Genomic DNA, 20,127 nt, shown 5'->3' with positions numbered 1-20,127 from the left:
AATTTATTCCAATCACTGACTTCAACCTGTTGTTTCGGTTCATGAAACATCATGCAATCAATACAAATAACACTATTTTATGTTGTATAATTTTACGCTATTATTCACTGGCACTTGAAGTCCACTTGTTTTGGAGGGTCACTGTGGTCATCACGCACATTCAATTAACTTCAACGAGAGGTCACTTTGGTCCTCAACCTTAAACATTAATATAGTGGGTGAACATTATAGCTCAGTGATGTACATTTCGACGTTTCTCAGATTCCATTGAGGGTCCAGGTGTCTCGTCCTATGCTGATGGACAGTCAGTGGATGGCCTAAATTAAAAAGGTATCGAAAACACTTCCTGATATTTAGACGATCGAGAAATCGGATGCATAACGCACAGTTGTTTATGGAGCTGAGCAGATTGAATGTCATGTTGTTTTCTAGTTAACCATAAACTGGTTTTCTGTGATAGCCCTTCAGACTTTTTTGTGGGGGATATTAATTTCAACTCGAAATCGTGCAGCCGCAGCGTTATATTAATATCACTGACCGCAGAACACTGTTTATGGCCATATTTGTTAACACACCTGCCATCATTTTCATTGTCTTTTATTGAAAAAAATAGTTAGATGATGTAGGCTTTTAATTTATGTAGGCCTTCCTTGATACCCCAATAGTCATGTCTGGAAGTGACGAAGAGCCATTAACACCCCCTGAGACACAAGAGTTAACAATTCATGCTGAAGACCTGCAACAGGCAAACACCAGTTTGACATGACGAAAAGGGTTCATTACTCACTATGTCTCTTCAACATTTGCAACGTTGAGATATAAGAGATACTTAGTAACTTCCTTGTGGCCCCGTTAGAGAAAAGAGAGAGGCCAATTAACTGCCCCCAGGTAAACTAAAACGGAGAAAAGTATACTGCAGCTGTCAACATACGAATCCCTACTTAAAGACGCCCCTCGAGAATTACGTGACATTCATGAATAGCTACGGGCACTGAAGTAGAACTTTCAATTTGCAGTCAGAACCGGCTAACAGACACAATATTATCGTACAAGTGCCGAGGGAGCATGTACAGTTTTGAGCTACTGGCCTACTCATAATTAAAAGAAAACACGACATGTAGGAAACGGGAGCACAAATGTGCTCAGGTTTCAGCAACAATTTCTTCAATTGCGTCGTATTATGACTTGATTCGGCACTTGCTAATTCCCTTGAATTGTTTATTCAAAAGTCTGAATACTTCTTTCCTTCGCTTCTAGTCTTTTACCAGTTTTCTTTGTCATAGGATTCTTCTGTGTTCATCCGAATTAATTCTTATCCTCGCCCTGGACGGCTCTCAAACGATTGTTGATGAGCACACTTCTACTTTGGTCCGAAAACATAAAAAGGGTAGTCCATGGTTGAGAACAAGCGGTTGTATATATCTGTGGTTGATGAGGAGATAATTCATGAAATGACCTTTGCTCTTTTCGTACACGGACCTAGCATTATGTTACCCGAAGATTTTCTCTCAGAGAAAATGGCACAAAAGGATGTTATGAGGTCTGCATAAAAGGTGCCGTTCTAGCTAAAGAGCTTACTACTTCTCTGCTGTGTGCGATCACATGTGCCTTGCTACATCTCCGGAATTGGAGGTCTTGTGGATCTCCGGACACTTGTGTAGTAGTTAGTGGGACGTTAAGCAAAATAACATTATTATTAAATCACGTGCGGCTTAATCACGACGTGACGTAACGCTCGTGCGCCGTATCGCCCGTGTGAACCGACAGCGTGGTGCTGCGTGCGAACGATTTGCCAAGAAACACGGTGGAGTGCGGCATCTCTCCAGTGTGGTTTACATGTGCGTGGTTAACTTACATGATTCTCTTAACATTTTATCGCACAACAGAGCACTCGTGTGTGTTCTGATCTGAAATGTTAAAGGGACCTTCTTGGCTGTATATTTGTCACAGGCATAACACCAGTATAGCTCCTGGCCTGTGTGAACTGGTAGGTCGCTTTTCTGGATGAGGGATTTGCAACAGATATTGCGGCAGTGCGCCTTAAACCCCTGTGAGTCCGCATACGACGTGCTAGGCGGGATCTCCTGCTGAATACCCTGATTCAAACATTGCATGAGATTGGCTTCTTGCCTGTGCCAGTCAGCATATGAACTACTAGGCTGAATTTGATGCCGAAGAATATGCCACAGATATTGCAGCAATATGGCTTCTCGCCTAAGTGTGTCCGCATGTGATCTCCTAACTCGCGTTTCAGGATGAATGATTTGCGGAACACATTGCAGCTGTGTGGTATATCGCCTGTGAGGGTACGTATCTGACATGTATAGATGGACTTCCTGGCTGAAGGAAATCCCACAGACGTTGCAGGAGTATGCCTTCTCATCTGTGTGTGTCCGTCTGCGACTTACTTGGACGGATTTACTGCTGAATTACTTGCCACAGACATTGCAGCATTATTGCTTCTCATCTATGTGTGTCCGTACGAGAATAGCATGGACGGATTTACAGCCGAATAACTTGCCACAGACAAAGCAAGTGAGAAAACATGCGAATACCATGGTTGTCTTCCCTGCTGAAGGATTTGCCACAGAAATTACAGCCGTAAGGCTTCTCGTCTGTATGGATCCACATATGATGATATACAGTGTCTTTCCGGCTGAATGATTTGCCACAGACGTTGCAACAGCATGACTTCCCGTCTGTGTGTGTCCGCATATGAACAGTTAGTGTGTTGTTCAGGATGAATGATTTGCCACAAACATTGGCAAACCCATCGCCTGTATGGGTCCGCATATGATCGGTCAGACTGCCTTTCTTTATGTATGATTTGCCACAGATATTGCCAGTCTATGGCTTTTCGCCTGTATGGGTCCGCATATGATCGGTCAGACTGCCTCTCTTTATGAATGATTTGCCACAGACATTGCACCTGTATGGCTTAACGCTTGTATGAGACCGCATATGATCGATTAATTTGCTTCTCCTTATGAACGATTTGCCACAAACATTGCAAGCGTATGGCTTCTCACCTGTATGGGTCCGCATATGTTCGGTCAGACTGCCTTTCTGTATGAATGATTTGCTACAGACATTGCAGCTGTATGGCTTCTCACCTGTATGGGTCCGCATATGAAAGGTTAGTTTGCCTCTCCTTATGAATGATTTACCACAGACATTACAATTGTATGGTTTCACGCCTGTATGGATCCGCATATGTTCGGTTAGATTGTCTTTCCGTGTGAATGAATTGCTACAGACATTGCATCTGTATGGCTTCTCGCCTGTATGGGTCCGCATATGAACTGTTAGTTTTCCTCTCTTTATGAATGATTTGCCACAGACACCACAAGTGAATGGCGTCACACCTCTATGGGTCCGCATGTGTTCGGTCAGACTGCCTTTCTGTATGAATGAATTGCCACAGACATTGCATCTGTATGGCTTCTCGCCTGTATGGGTCCGCATATGAACGGACAGACTAACTTTCTGTATGAATGATTTGCTACAGACATTGCAACTGTATGGCTTCTCACCTGTATGGGTCCGCATATGTTCGGTCAGACTGCTTTTCTGTATGAATGATTTGCTACAGACATTGCAGCTGTATGGCTTCACACCTGTATGGGTCCATATATGTTTGGTCAGACTGCCTTTCCGTATGAATGATTTGCTACAGACATTGCAGCTGTATGGCTTCTCGCCTGTATGGGTCCGCATATGATGGGTCAGAATGCCTTTCTGTATGAATGACTTGCCACAGACATTGCAGCTGTATGGCTTCTCGCCTGTATGGGTCCGCATATGAACGGTTAGTTTGCCTCTCTTTGAGAATGATTTGCCACAGACACCGCAGCTGTATGGCTTCTCCCTTGTACTGGTCCGCATAAGTTTGGTTAGATTGACTCTCTGCGTGAATGTTTTGCTACAGACATTACAACGGAACGGCTTCCCTCCTGTGTGAATACCCATGTGACCTGCTCGTTTTTTCCGGCTGAAGGATTTTCCACAGACGTTGCAGCAGTATCGGTTCTCGCCCGTGTGAGACCCCATATCGTCCGGCCTTTTCCTAACATTTTTATGAGATACTGAGCATTCGTTAATAATCACACCTGTATGCAATCGCGTGTCCCATGTCAGCATTTTCATCTTTGTAAAGAATTTATCAGAAAATACGCACACATGGAGCGGGTGGGTCCTGAGGTGTTTTGACAAGCTGCTTCGGCTACCTAACACATTTCCGCAGTGATCGCACTTGAAGGGTCGTTCTTCCTTGTGTCTCTTCAGATGTCGCAAGAGGTCCAACTTCCCAGCCAGGACGTCACTGCGCACACTACACGTAAAACTAGCTGATCCGCTGTCCGGAGGTTGATGATCTCTATAGCTCACCTCGGGTCTCGATCTACAGTGACAAATTAAAACCATGTGACCAATAGTTCAACAGCCAACTCCAATACAACTCTCACACAGGGGATTTGCTACTGGACATTCCAATCACTCATATCCAGTGCAGAGAGCTCGTTACTCATAAACATTACATTCCTGAGAGTAAACATCATCTGAAGTTAAATTTCAAAAGCTCTCACTTGTAACGAGAATGTGTTGCGTCTTTTCTTAATCACGATATCACGCGCAAGAAACTTGTCACGGTTTAGAAATGTACGAGTTAATAGACCTCATTTGAAGAAAGCATGAGAAGTGGTCCAGACTAAAAGGGTAAATATTCATACAAGCTCTTTAATCCAGCACATATTATTCTACCGAAATCTGTAGTCTGTTCTCCTACATAAAGAACGGCATATGCTTTGGAGTTTTGATCTTGTTGAACCACTCTGCGCTTTGTCGCAGGCAAGTAATAATTTTTTAAACGACCTTGTTCTTGAGGTTGTTTGAGAGAATGTCTGTGTTGTAGATATTAATAAAGTTGAGAACGTTTGCCGACATTCAGCAAGATCTGTTGAAACATGGCTAATCTTTTATGAATGTTATTTTGTCACACAAATATACATATTGTATTTGTACATTGTTATCATATCACTATAGCATTTTATTATGTCACTGTGTCGCTTTTCCGAAATATGTATCTTTGATGTGCAATCAAACATAGCCAACCTATATATAGGACGGTAGGTTTATACAAGGACGTTCATACTTACTACCATGTACTACATCAATCTACGTCTTAATTGCTGTATTTAACACGGAAACCACTAATCCTGATGAAATCCTGGAAAAGCTGAAATGTAACAAGTATACGACGACTCTATCCCTAGCATTGATACTGTCTTTTCTCCTCAAGACACTGCTGTTATAGACATTATGAAGGCAACACAGAACATGGCTTTGGAGGTAGCGTTTTATTACAATGTTCTAATATCCTGATTTTGAAACCAAACACAACCTATCATGCCCTTGAATATTCTTACAAGTATTACTTTAACAATAAGGATAGGAGGAGCATGAAAATCAAGGCATGAGCCAAAATTCGAGATGACAAGACGTTGAATTGCACTGTAGTGGATATTGCTGCTATGTAAAGGAAGGTCACGGGCAACGCGATTATTTTTAGTGGATTGATAACATAGTTGGATAGCATCAAATTCCGTGCCTGTCTCCCCACCACAGAGTAGTTCTACATATTCTACGGAAGAACGGTTAAAGGTGAGATCCGCTTACAACTGCCACATGGGAAAATCGATCACGCAAGCTAAAATATATCGTAACATGAACTGGTACTTTCCAGTTCATGCTGTATGAAATGAATTCACATGGCCCAGTCGAATGCATGACTGGCTCACAAGCAAAGTAATGGGAGGCTCGACCATGTATTGTTACTGCACTCTTTGGAGAAAATAAGTGGACAAATGAATGGGGGACATTGATTCCAGATATGACAGACTAAACCTCTTGATCATCAAACAAGATATTGATGTTAACACCACTAGACAACAGGGGGCAGAAAATATGACACTGGATTGCATGTCATGCGTTCTGTGGCATATCACGCCAAGCAAAGGTGCAAACGTCTCCAACCCTTCTTCTTTACGTGAATACGTGACTCTTATGACAAGTAATTTACCAGGTTCACAAATAGTTTTCAGTAAAATAATGTTTCATTTTGCATTGATAAATATTCTACACGAACCAGCTATATCGCTGTAACACGTGGCGCGTCCCAAGTGACGGATACGGGTTCCCCGCTGGCCTGCCGATGAACTTGAGCAAAATATAAAAGCTCTCGCGTACCGAACATGTACAAAGTCTTTAATGGCAACTTTGGCGGAGATGGAGACGTCCAGTAGGGACCAGGTGGCGGAAGAGGTACACTAAATTTCTGGAAGTTAATGCAGAAAAGAGGGTAGCGTTTATTCTCTAGAGGAGTGGCTGCAAAAGGCATCTGTTCTCCATGTCCGAAGCTGCGTTACTCCCTTCTGTCATGAGCTCTAAAATGCTTCAAGACAAGCCGGTAGTAAAATAATACAGTTACATCATTACAGAAATAGTTCTCATGGTATCGGAGCCAGGGTTAGTGCAGCCCCTGGAAGGGACGCGCATTGGCAGGGCCCAGTCAGCATGAAAAGTATGCTAGGGTTACCGTCGCACGGGCTCTGACGGCTAACCATGCTAGTACCCCCATTTTGTATCCCATCATTGAATTATGCCTGGATGAAGTAGCGAATAAGCCACTGCACTTGAGAGAAGGCTTGTAGGCATCTGAGAGGTGCGGGAAAAAAGATGGAATGGAAAAAAGTCATGTGAAAAGAGGTGTGGTTACTAACTGGTGTACAACAGAAACCGAAGGACAGCTCGTGGTGTTGACATTGTCATATCAGCTAAATTTGACGGTTCAGTCTCCGAGGTGCAAAAGTTTGACAATCGCTTGATGTAACTCGTCCGCACTGGGGAAAGAAGGAAATTCCAATTTTTCACAGCAACGCTCCGCAAACTGACACGCGCTTGGAAACCAAAGATGCGTTCTGGGCACTGCCTGACAAGAAGACCGCTGACTATCTTATCGCTGCCGCTGATCTGAATGGACGTGTCGGACCGAGGAAAGAAGAACAAACAGTCCATGGCGTTCATGGACATGGAGAAAAGAACGACGATGCCCAACAAATTCGCGATTATGCAGAAACTGATCATCGCAAACACACGGTTCAAAAAGAGTGATATTCATCTACTCAGTACTACAGTGGCTCCCATCCAATTCGCATTGACTACATCCTTGTGAGAGGGTGATATCTCGAAGATGTTCTAGAGATAACAGTTGTCCCTTATTAAATCCTTGCCATGCAACAAAGACAAGTCATCTAAGCTGCGGATAAAGTCACCAAGAGCCCAATACTTCACAGGAAATAGACAAATTGGGATCAAATGGTTGCCCCTGAAGAAGGAGACTAACGTCGTTGCAAAAGTTACAGAGTCACAAATCACCATAGTTGAAGTGAGCCGGACTAAACTGAAAGACGCCTTTCGCTCTATTCCTGGAACAATTAAGTCAGGGCTACGACAACGAAGGATTGAACATGACATATGGCTAAGGAATGAAGATGTTAAATATGCAGTACGGTTGAAGAAGCAGCTGTACCACAAGTTTCTTGCTCGTTGGAATGCCTACGAGGCTGCCACTCGTAAAATGAAGGAGGTATTTGCCGTAACAAAATCAAACCGGTAGGCAGGTCTATATGTGAAACATGACATGCGCGAATTCGTTCGGAATTTTTAACGGCTAGTCCAATCGAGCCAACGCAAAACATCAGAAGTCCAACGTTTTTACGGCATCAATGAGGAAACAGACGATTTGCTACTGGACTGGCGGGAAGCGCGAGTACACTGGCGGAACTATTTTAACTAAATTTCAATCATGGAATTTCCGTATCTACCAATCCTAATCACCTCCGCTGTTGAAGGTCCAACGTACGAAAATGACGTCACTGAAGTCCAGGCTATGCTGAAGGAAATGAAATCAGGGAACGCCATCTGTCCCGATTATCTTCCAGCAGAGTTTTGTTTCTCTCAATGGGGGATGCAGCAGTGTGGCTATAGCAAGCTTTTCAACCATATCATCAAAGAAGGTAAAAAAAAAAACAGACCGGCGACGGAGTATCAATTCAGAAATAAGGGAAGCCTTGGCGATTTTTCTAATCACGGCCCGAACATACTTCTGAGCGTCGCAACGAGAGACTTAGAACAAATCTTCGACAAAAGGATTAGCGGTTTAGCCAAACATACAACAAGCCAAGCTGGATTTGTGTAAAATTGTGGCGCAATAGGAGAAACCCATGCTGCCGGACTGTTACTTGAGAAACACTGTGAAAAGAATAAGAGGCTTCATCACAAATTTCTGGACCCTTAGAAGCCCTTCCATCGGGTAATTCATGACCTTATCAGTCAGCCCTACAAGTACATGGCATTCCAGAGCACCTTGCTGAGAGGGTATAATTGCTCTACAAAGAACAAATGAGTTGTGTTCAAGCTGCCGCAGGAGCGTCTGATGACTTCCGCATAACTGTAGGAGTTCATCAAGGCCCCGGCTTATCACCACTGCAGCTCATTCTTGTGATGGACACAATTACCACAAACCTGCGCAGTTCAATACCATGGACACTTCTCTAAGCAAATGATATCATTTGCCTGAAGAGAATAAGCTAGACCTGCAGCGTCAAACAGAAGACTGGAACAATCGACTAGCGCAATAAGCCCCGCGCCTCAACAAGAACAAGACAGAATACATTGCATTACATCGTCCAGAAGTTGGAATCATGCATGTTGACGTTGAAGTTATAGCACGAGTAGAGATATTTAAGTATATTGGCTCCACAATCTATGATTATGGCCGACTTACTGATGAAGTCAACTTAAGGATATACAAAGCCTGACTGAAGTGGAGAATGACAACAGGCGCCCTTCCGAACTTTGGACGAAGGACCATCTCTAAACTAAGTTCTACCAAACTGATATCTGTCCTATCGATATCCATCGTGTCGTTTTCTACGGCAACGAATGCTGCCCAGCTCTAGAGGTAGAACGCCAAATAAGCATCATGGATACGAAGTTGCTTAGGTGGAAGGCTGGTAAACTAGACTAGATCACATTTCAAATGATGTTATTAGAAAACGTTTTGGCATTGCAGCGATCCAGAAGAAAATTGGGGAAAGGCGTGTGCGCTGGTTTGGGCAAGTGTTGCGTGTAGAGGATGATACATTGGGAAAGTCAGAGTATTACACAGAAAGTCGGTGAAAAGAGGCGCTAAGGACAAACCAGACAGCATAGACTGATAAAGTGCACAACGGCCTGAAAGTTGGAAGACTACATGCAGACATGGCCCGAGACCGAACTAACTGGAGTCAATGAACCTCAACACCGGACCCTGCCACCAGATGCAGACTGATGAATATTATGTTACAAAAATGGAATGCAAAGGATATGTTACACATCCTAACATTCAAATTAGTTTATTGTATGTTCAAATTTTCTCCCCTAAAGCCTATGTCCGATATCTATAAAAACTTATTTTCACAAAATAGTGTTTGAATGGCTGAACGCTTCTGGATTTCGTGTTTAAGAGACTCCTATAAATGCATTGTGAAGAAAAACTTATAACTAAAAAAAAATGGGTATATCTGTGTTAAATGGGAAGGACAGTTTGAATATCCGGTGAAATTCTATGAGTACCTACAAGAGGAGAGTCCGTCAGTGTATTCTAGCCTGAATAGAAATTTGCAATTCATATTTCTGCTCACATACGTCATAGACAGCAGACGATCATATTAATCAGTTTGTTATTTTCACTCCGATCACGCCTATAAATATGAAGACCATGGAGGAGTGGCACAAAGTGGTCAGTTCAGGGCCATGTGACACTCAACGCTCTAAAGCTGGAAGGAAGCCACATAACTAAGTGGTTAGTTCAGGACCATGTGTCTCTACACAAACGGAAGTAAGCCTCATCACTATTTAGCTCAGGACGATGTGTCTCTCCAGAAATGGAAGGTAATCTCATCACTAATTGGTAATCTCAGAAATACGTGTATTTCCACAAGTCAACAAGTAGGAAATTTTATGAACCTAAAAATCATTTCTTATGTAATTCAGTACCAAACTGGCATGGCAAATATTTTAGACATTTTAAAGGAAGTCATTTAAGTTGCGGCACGATATTTGTAGACTGCTGAAATGAGAGTGAGGAAACAATAACGCCTGAGGTGAGATATAAAACAAAGTGGGAAGTAGCAGATAAGATCCGGTCGACTGAATCCTTCAGAAGCATCTAAAATCTATGATGTAAAGTGGACTAAGCTACGTAGACAATGGACTGTCCTCTGACATATATGCCAAGAAAAAAGAAGACAAACAAAATGCATGTCGCTTTGCTGGTCTCTGCACAAAATATGTTTAGAAAGTAGAAAGCTAATATAGACTCCATCAAAAATAGAAATATGATTTTGTGTGTGAAAAGGATTCATAAGCAACATTTTTACTGGTGGTCATAATACAAGATTGTTCTCTAATGTAGCCTATTGTGTCCTGTTACACATGAATTACAAAGAAACAGAGTGTGTGCTGGTACTGGGTAGTTCTGAGGACCAACATGAATATTTCTTGCCACTAGTTGTGAAAGTACAGTAGGAACAAGTCAGTGCATCACATAAGAACCGAGAAGACTCTAACCACTCACAAAATCAAAGAAACCATTCAGAATTCGTAGTTTCCATCACAAATCTTATTTGAAGTCAAACCATAGGCTACGACTAGCCATAGCATGACCTGCTGATACAAGGGCTTGGTTAAGAGCACCAATCCGAGACTATACAATCATTTCCCAGGGATAATCAAAGATAATTTCACACAGTAACCAACAAAGGTGTGACAGCAAAAAATTAGTTAGCAATGTCACAACTACAGTTCAAAAACACTACTGCATTAAATGTTTTAAAACAGGACATACACTTGTGGTACTTTGTAAGGTCAGTGACAATAATTACAATTTTGAAAGAATATTATATCACTACGTTATTTACCTATTATTATTATTATTATTATTATAGGGCAACAAGTTAGATACATATATACAAATTATATAGTATTTACAAATATACACAGACAAGAAACATGTTTTATAGCAGAATGTCCAGTTGAGTGATCCACTGTATGGCTTCCTCTGTTGGTTCCAAATAGTCACTCGGGCTACCTGTGTAGGAACGTCGTGTACGTTCACTTACAATATGGGGATCATCTGTCGAGATGCACCACAGTCGCACTCTGGTGAAGAGATATATTTCCACTTATAAAGGGCATCCCTGCGTCGTCCATGATTTGTTCTCACCCGATTCAGAGTGGTCCAAATCTTACGCGGTAGATGATGTTCACCAGGAAAGATGTGTAAGGAACTGTCTGTGGCAACTTTCCAACGACTTCTCCATTCTTCTAAAGGGTGAAAATTCCCATCAGCCAATGCGACAGCATCATGCAAAGATGGATGTCGTGACTCGAACCTCGTTACCTTGAGAACAGGAATATCATCCAAAACAGGCAGTTGAGGGTTCATTTCTATCTTCTTGAACTCTCGGATGGTAGCATTTCATCTTTTTAAAACAGGTGGCATTCTACCTGACAGAATTGGAGCCAATAAAGGGATGTGGACTGGATAGTACCAGATATTAACCGCAAGCTAGCATTCAGTTGAGTATCAATTAGTCTTGTATATGGGCTATCCAGCCAAACTGGTGCACAGTACTCAGCACACGAGAAAACCAGTCCCTAAGCAGAAGATCATGAAGTCTTTGCTGATGAACCCCAACTTGAGCCATACAATTCCTGAAGGATAATATTATGTGTTTTGAGCTTTCTGGACAGATTCATAAGATGTTGTTTGTAAGATAGTGTGCGATCAAGTGTAATCCCCAAATATTTGGGATAGCTACTATGCCGAAGTTCTTGGTGACAAAAACGTATGTGAAGTTTAATGCCAGCTTGGCGATTATTCAGGTGAAAACATGACACTTCTGTTTTGTTAGAGTTAGGACACAGTTGCCATTTCTTGAAGTACGTTTCAAGTGAAATCAGGTCTCTTTGTAGCACTTCTTCTGTCACACTAAGGTATTGATTTTGAGTGGCTAGTGTTATGATATCAGCATAACAAAATGTTTGTGATGATGTTTCTGGGAGATCGGAGATAAACAAATTAAACAGTAGGGGAGACAGTACCGATCCTTGGGGTAATCCATTTTTGAGCTTCCTTTCTCTACTCATACTATTTCCCACACACACTCGAAATCTTCTGTCATTGAGCATATTGCTTATAACCTGCATGATGGTCCTACAGGGTACAATTCAGAGAAGCTTGTAAATTAATCCTTCCCTCCAGACTGCGTCAAATGCTGCTGTAAGATTAATGAATACAGCTGAGTTCTTGAGTTGTTTCTGGAAACCTGCTTCCTTGTGGAATGTCAGTGAAAGCACTTGATCGCGGCAGCTGCGATTTGGCCTGAATCCAGCTTGATCAACTGTAATACGCTGAAAAATAGTTGCGCTGATTCTGTTGTGGAATAGCCTCTCAAAAAGAAGGGCAACTGGTCTATAACTGCTTGGGTCATTGGCAGGCTTACCTGGTTTCAAGATGGAAATCACTTTCGTTCGTTTGAATTCTGCCGGGAGTTGTCTGTTCTGTAGAAGGTCGGTAAAAAACCTTACCAGCCAACTTCTTGCATTCTTCCCTAAATGAATGCCAAATTCTGGATGAATGTCGTCAAAATCTGGAGCAGTACTTGGTTTGAAGTCTTTGAGAGCAGTATTGATGTCTTGCACCGTAAGCGGTTGTGAATACCTTGATGTGCGTGGTGTTCTTGATTCCAGAGTTTGGAGCTGGCGCCGTATGTATTTGGTATGTTTCTTATCTGATGGAGTTTGGGAAGTTGTGACGATGTGAGATGCTACTTCATCCGGAGTAACTCCAGGGTGTTCCTTCACCAAATGTGTCCTTGCTCCAAGTTTTCTGCGGTGCCCCCAAGATCTTCTACTGGAATGAGTTAGGTCGATATTTTCCACTGTTTCAATCCACCGTTCTCTCCGGGTAGTATCCATGCTGGAAAGAAGTTCATCAGCTATGTCTTCATCACCAGTATGCAGATATTCGTTATAGAGTGCATCAGTCTCTGCATTCCAACCAGGGATGTATTCTTTTCTATGGCATACTCTTCTTAGCCTCCATCATAACTGCATCTACGAAATGATTGTAATTGTGCTTGGGAGCAATCCACCGAACACATTTATCCAGTTCAGTGGTGAATGTTGACAAATTTGCTTTTCTGAAGTTCCTCCGAGCATGTGGTATTGACCGTACAACAGGAATTTTGATGCCAATGTCCACTACAATGGGGCCATGTTGACTGTGGGGAAAATGTCTTAACACTTTACGACTGGTATGTAAGGGCTGTCCTGCCTCATTGCAGCTAACAAATACAAGTCAGGATTGAAATCCCTATTTCATGCAGCTCATTGGAAAGTACGAAGATCTTTTGGGTAAAAAATCAGATGGAGATTGTTCATTTCTGTCCATTCTACGAGTTTCTTTCCACATTCATCGTTATTCGAGCACTTCCATAGTTCGTGATGGCTGTTGAAGTCGCCTATATAAACTGCAGGGTGTTGAGCAGTCGGGAGTACGGTACCTGACCACTGTGCGTTTGGGGGTTTATAATTGTTAAAAATAGTAACATGTGCCACTCGCACAGCAACACAATGGATGTCTTCGTCTTCGTTTTGAAAGAGCAGTGAGGCATCTTGGATATTATTACGAACATAAGTAGCTATACCATGTGCACTGTGATATGTTGCACCAAGAGCTGTGAAACCATCAATGAGGCCCCTTTTCCAAAACTCTTCTTCATTGGCTGTATGGATTTCATGTATAACCACAACATCTATAATGTTATTCAGGATAACTTTGGATAGGTAGTCACATTTTGCTCTGCTGATGCTTTCTACGTTAAGCTCGAAAACATGGATGAAAGGTCCGATGTTTCTTGTCTGGTAGCTCTGAGAATAGCCATTTCCATGAAATACTTCTGCCATTGTTGGAGGATCTTTAAAAAGATAGGTCCAGCAGCCACAGTTATTGCTTTCTTAGCACCACCCGGGGGTCACGTGTAGGGCACTTTGAGGGTAAACCTACAGACGTAGAGCAATAATGTACCGCCTATTTATCTACTTTTATGAGAGAATAAATTCACTTAATGGAAGAATTCTGAATTTTTTTAGGCAACCTGAACAAATTTAAAATTCCACTTGTACCTGTCCATTTTATTAGTTAATACCAATTGTGTAAGTATGTTTGCAATCAACACACCAGAAGCACCTGACTGACAATGAACACTAAAACGAATCAGAAAGTGTGACCACATCACTGGAATGAACACAAATTCAATAGCACAATTTTTTATGCTTACAACAATGCACAAGTTTTATTTGAAAACTATGATACCGAAGATGTAGCATAACTGACCTCAAAGTTTCATTTCTACAACACATTATCTGCTTTGGCGTCCAAAAATGGAGGAATCTGACTTAACACACAAGAGAACAGAAATGATCAGAAGAAAGGAATCTAACCAAATAATTTCAAAATGACATTCTTCGAGTTATCACATTATTGAACTCAGCCATCATTATATTGATTAATGAAACTGATTATGTTAGTTAGAAATATTTATTGTTTACAATGTACATAAAACTTAACAATTTCGAATTAGTAGATCTAATTTTTAATCTACAAATATCGCTTTTTCTGTGTGTCACAGTTGGCATGAACGTATAAAAATATTACTCAGAATATCTGGAAGCAATAGTTTCATATAGCATTTCAGATGATACGAATGTGATGAACAAATGATGCAGAGAAAGTGAAAGAAAGAACACTTTTTCATGGTTGCTTAAAGGTATTGTAAACAAATACACTTCAAAAATATCTAGCTTTACCAGACATTCTTTTTGTAGATATATATTCAATAAAACTACATGACGGTATATTAAATATGATCTTAAAATTCCTGAATAGTTTATATAGTTTTAACCAATAGAATTTTAAGATATTTGCGTTTAAATGTAACCTTGTAAAGAAAGGATTAAACTAATGAAAATGGGCACTTTTGGAGATAAACCAAACACTACTGAACACGACTGTGAATAGGTACAACATATTCCATATTGTATAGGACTTGTAGTGTACGTACTTTGTTTCTTCTTTGATGTATGGCAACAGCTGATCATCAGTTTGTTCCTCTATGCATATTTCCTCCTTAGTATCTTCGGAAGGCTGTCAGTAAGAAATAAGAAAAGTAGAATAAAGAAGTAAGGAATAAAAATATATAGGCCTAAAATAGAAACAGCTGAGAAAATAAATTTCATAGTGGCACAAGAAGAGTATAATTAATTTATCTCCCATTTAAAAAATATATAATTGAAAGGAACAATCAAATGAAATTCCCATTAAATGCAAGAGAGGTGTCTACCGTGGTGGCAAATGGTACACAAAAATACATTATTATCAAGCACTAAATTTTAAAAGAACAGAGAAGAAGACAATTTCCTAAAAACAGTAATCTACAATTTTTGCTATTTTTTTCTATACTCATAATGTTTTCTGTTTTACAAACATAATCAACACACATACCACTTGTGCAACTACTTCAAATAATACTATACAAATTCTATTAGGTTAAAATTTACATTGCATTTACTTATTTAATTTTTTACCCTTCTTGGAACCTAACTTGCACAATGACCTGCTGTGTTTTAACCTGAGTCCCTTTTGCCACTGCTTTTCAAACAACTGATGAGATATAAGAACATGAAAAAGAAACCCACTGTTGGACAGCAGTAGACACAGTAGCATAGAAAGGGAGGAACATTGCAAATTTGTAAATTTAAAATCACCTACATATTTGTGAATATTCAGCAGAGTATATGTATACATACATGTATGTGAACATGTACAATTTTAGGAAAATAAATAATAATAATTGTTACCGTGTTTTAGCGGTAGTTATGCGTAAAAGAAGGTGCGGGTGTGAATGGGTTTCAAGCTACGAAATTATAGTGCAATGTAAAATTAATTTAAATTTAACAAGGTTATATTTTCTTTTCAAAACAAAACAATAACAAACATGGCAGGTACAAAGTAGCAAAAAGTGTAGTTACAATATTTACAGGTTTTGGGCTTCGCGCCCTGACTTCCGCAATCAGCTCAGTTTTACCCCAAACACAAGTTGTAACAGAGGGGCAGAAAACCCCATTCATACCTAAGAGCCCCTGGCTCCAAATTACACTGAAAAGCCTCCACGAGGCCTATGACACTCGATTTTCAAAAGAGCCACACGCTCTCAAAATTTAAGCCTCTCAAAGGCTACACCAAACTCTACCTTCAAACCGTCCTCTAGGAATATATATATATATATACAGGGGTAAAATACCCAACCTACTGAGGTCTGTTAAATGAAAAGAAGGTTGATTACATGACCTCTAAGATAACAATTTGCGAGGAGGTGAACTTGCACTCCTAATGCACTTGATTAAGACCTATTTGGCGCTAGGCCGTTAATACAAGGGCTAATCCCATACTAAAGAGGTGACTTAAGAAGAGAACAATTTGTTTTACATTAACGAAGAATAGGTTGAGAAAAATAAGTTCACCTCGAAACAATATGAGTGGGAGCTTGAGAGGGTTAGCACTCTCTATCCCAGAATGTAGCTTTACAAGAGAATAGATGAAAGGAGTAGTTACATCTTAGGAAAAGGTTACATAGTGGAACGCTTCGAACCCGCCCCGAAAGTTAAACTGCTGAGCTAGCAAAGAAAGAATTTATTAATCGGCCATTACCTTGGTGTTGACCGCTGCCGGAGAAAGAGGCGCTTCCCGCCTCCTGCTATGTACTTAATACACTGAAAGATGGAACAGAAGTGGCCCGGAGACCCTAAAATCAGCAGTTTAAATACTCTCACAAAGTTCTGGGCGTTAGGGGAAAGAAAACACCCTCCTACAAAGATTTTATTGGCTAGGGTACAGAAACATATCCAAGTTGGGGGGAGATACATCGGATAGGTCGGAAATTACTCAAAGAAATTCGGGATTGGATAAATCTAAAACAAGGGGAAAAAGAGGGGTATACAGCCAACTTAAACAATAACTGAAAGAAATTTAGCAGAGAACAAACATTTGAAATAAAAATTTCTCCAACAAAATAGTTCTTTGACTCCGCACTAGGTCGCACTATTGTTGATCTTCAGTAGTGTCCTCTAGAAGAGAAAGTTCACACTTCTTACTTCAAGCGAAACAAAAACACATCAAAAATGACACAGTTCAAAAAACTCAAAGTTTTCCACGTGGTGACATCTTCTGAGAAAGTAGGAAATTAATAGTGTAAATAAAGTTCAGACTTCCTCCAGCAGAGGAGTTTCAATTGGCGCACATTTTAAATAAGCGGCGTGGAGGTGTACCGCCCGGTACAGACCTCCCCCCCCCAAAAGTTCCTCCAAGGGGTAACACAGAAGAACATAAACTTTTGTTTGAAAATAAGGTCCAAGTTTTGATGTTGATATTAAGATAAATTGCAGAAGTATTTATGAGATTTTCTTCATTTGGTTTGTTTCAGTTTCCAAATTTGTTGTTGCAGGTGAAGTAAAGTCTTTATGTTTGTAGAAGTTGAATTTCTGAAGATAAACTTTTAATACTTAAAAGTGATGAAAAATTTTGCAATGTCCACCAAATATTGCTGTTGAATTCCCAAGTGTAGTTATTGCTTATAGTGACTGTCCATGTAGTTGATGTAGATTAAGTTGGATGGCCAGACCGGCCGTTGCAGCTTGCGTCCAAAGGAGGCCGCTCGGACCCCTCAAGTACCCTGAGATACCGCTCGCCCGCACTATGAGGGGAGCCGTGGTGTTGAAACACGCTGCGCCCGCGGTGAACATATACAGGCTGCGGGCAAGTAGCAGGTCGTGCGCCGCACATCAGCCTTGGCCGGGAGGAGAGCTCCGGCTCGCCGGGCACATGTCGTCTTCGCTGGAGAGGAGGGGGCCCATCCCCCTCCCCAGTTGCTGCACGGCGCTGCGCGGCTGCGGGGGCACTGAAACATTTAAGCTAGGCGGCAGAATTGTGTTGGACCATCATGTTTCTTTTGAGGGCACAGGCATGTAGAGAGATTGAGGGGCCAGCGGCGTGCAGATATCCATGGCATTTCATCTTAGCCAGCCACTGTGTAGAGTTGAGCAGGAGACGGGAGCGTGGTAATGGCCGTGGCAAGGACAGAATGGCAGTTTAACTGTGCGGGGGAGGTTTACAAAAAACTTACATATGAAACAAAATATTATAGAAGGGGCAGAATGCCTTAAAAGTAAGACTCAATAAAAAAATATAACCTTTATATTCCTTTCAAAATAATATGAAGCAAGTTAACACAGAAATTACACCGGTTTCACCTGGGACAGGTGAACCCTAAATATCCTCTCGGTGGCTGGATTGCTTACTAACAACGTAACCGGCGTAAGGAAATCGAGAATAACACAAGGCCCATGAAATCTGGGGGCAAGCTTGCCCGCGGGAACAAAATTTTTGACCATAACCTGGTCACCTACCTTCAAAGGGGTGGGTCTCCGTCCACGATCATACCTTTCCCTAACCTTTTCATGAGACACTTTAAGATTGGCTTTAGCCTTCTTCCAAAGATCTTTAATGTTATCCGGATCTATTGTCTCGGGTAGAATGTCATTCAGAGACCAGAGGTTAGAGAGCGGCGAGTTGGGAACAAACTTGAACATCAAAGAAGCTGGAGTAAACTTGTGAGATTGATGAACCGCCGAATTCAAAGCAAAAGCTATCCAATGCAGGGACGTGTCCCACCTGGAATGATCTTCATGATGATAGGCAATAAGTGCGGACCTGAGATTACGGTTAACCCGTTCAGCCAGAGATGGTTGAGGGTAATAAGCAGAAGTAGTTACATGAGATATGGACAAGTCAAAACAGAATTTACGAAACAAATTTGATGTGAACGCCTTAGCATTATCAGATACAATATATTGGCACGGACCAAAAGAAGCAAAAATAGAATTTAAGCAAGTAATGGTGGACTGAGCGGTAGCCAGCTTAGTCGGAAATAACCAGGAAAATCTGGTAAAACCATCTACACACACAAGGATGAACTTGTTAGCATTACCCTTTGACTGGGGGAAGGGTCCTACATAATAAATATACAGGCGTTCCATGGGGCGCGACGCTTGATGAGAAGACAAAAGGCCTACCTTGGTGGACAGGGTTGGTTTACTAAGCAAACAAGATTTACAAGCTTTTACAAGTTCACGAATTTCACCGTCCATACCTTTCCAGATGAACATTTCACGAATCTTTTCACGGGTTTTAAAGATTCCCAGATGCCCCCCCAAAGGGGTCTCAGGATAGTATTTGAAGATCATAGGCACAAGAACAGCTGGAACGACAACCTTCATCATCTTGTCATGCCTCGAAGGGCAACATAAAACACCATTCCTCAGGACATAAGGGACGACATGTTCCCCAGAAGAAAGGGTTTCCATTATCGGAGCCAGCGTCGGATCTTCACGTTGGTATTTCTCGATATCCCTAAAGAGCATGGGAGCATCTGTTAGGATGGCATTAACCACAGATAGTATGGACTCGGAAGGTGATGAACTATCGACCGGTTCATGGGTCTCGACGTCGTTTGAAAACATACGGCTGAGTCCATCAGCCACAACATTTTCGGTGCCTCGGATATGCCGGACATCGAATTGGAAGGCAGAGATACGGATGGCCCAACGGGCTATACGACCAGTACGACGCGGCCTACCTAAGACCCAGCTTAAGGCTTGATTATCGGTCTCCAGGTCGAATTTGACATGTTCCAGATAGAGACGGAACTTTTCTAAGGCAAATAAGACTGCTAACCCTTCGAGCTCATAGATGGAATACTTGGCTTCTTGAGCCGATAATGTCCTAGACGCATAGGCGATGGGTCGCCTCCCTAGTTCAGTCTCTTGAAGAAGGACTGCCGCTACTGCCGACGACGACGCGTCGGTTTGGACGATGAATTTCTTCGAGAAATCAGGCATAGCAAGTAC

The 20,127-nt window shown here is 41.6% G+C and overlaps 1 protein-coding gene across 1 annotated transcript in view; it reads right to left on the bottom strand.

The window, feature by feature from the left end:
- LOC137503291 (zinc finger protein 3 homolog) overlaps nt 1–20,127 on the bottom strand; it is a 112,431-nt gene that overhangs the window by 57,278 nt on the left and 35,026 nt on the right. The window contains exons 4-5 of the mRNA XM_068230836.1: nt 15,228–15,310; nt 4,174–4,399 (exon numbers count right to left, since the gene is read on the bottom strand). Coding sequence (XP_068086937.1) covers nt 4,174–4,399; nt 15,228–15,310 — 309 coding nt within the window. The remainder of the gene's footprint in view (nt 1–4,173; nt 4,400–15,227; nt 15,311–20,127) is intronic.

This window comes from Anabrus simplex, chromosome X, assembly GCF_040414725.1.
Source record: "Anabrus simplex isolate iqAnaSimp1 chromosome X, ASM4041472v1, whole genome shotgun sequence".
Lineage (NCBI taxonomy): Eukaryota > Metazoa > Arthropoda > Insecta > Orthoptera > Tettigoniidae > Anabrus > Anabrus simplex.
The sequence above is the reverse complement of the archived record's forward strand: the minus strand, read 5'-3'. Positions and strand labels throughout refer to the sequence as shown.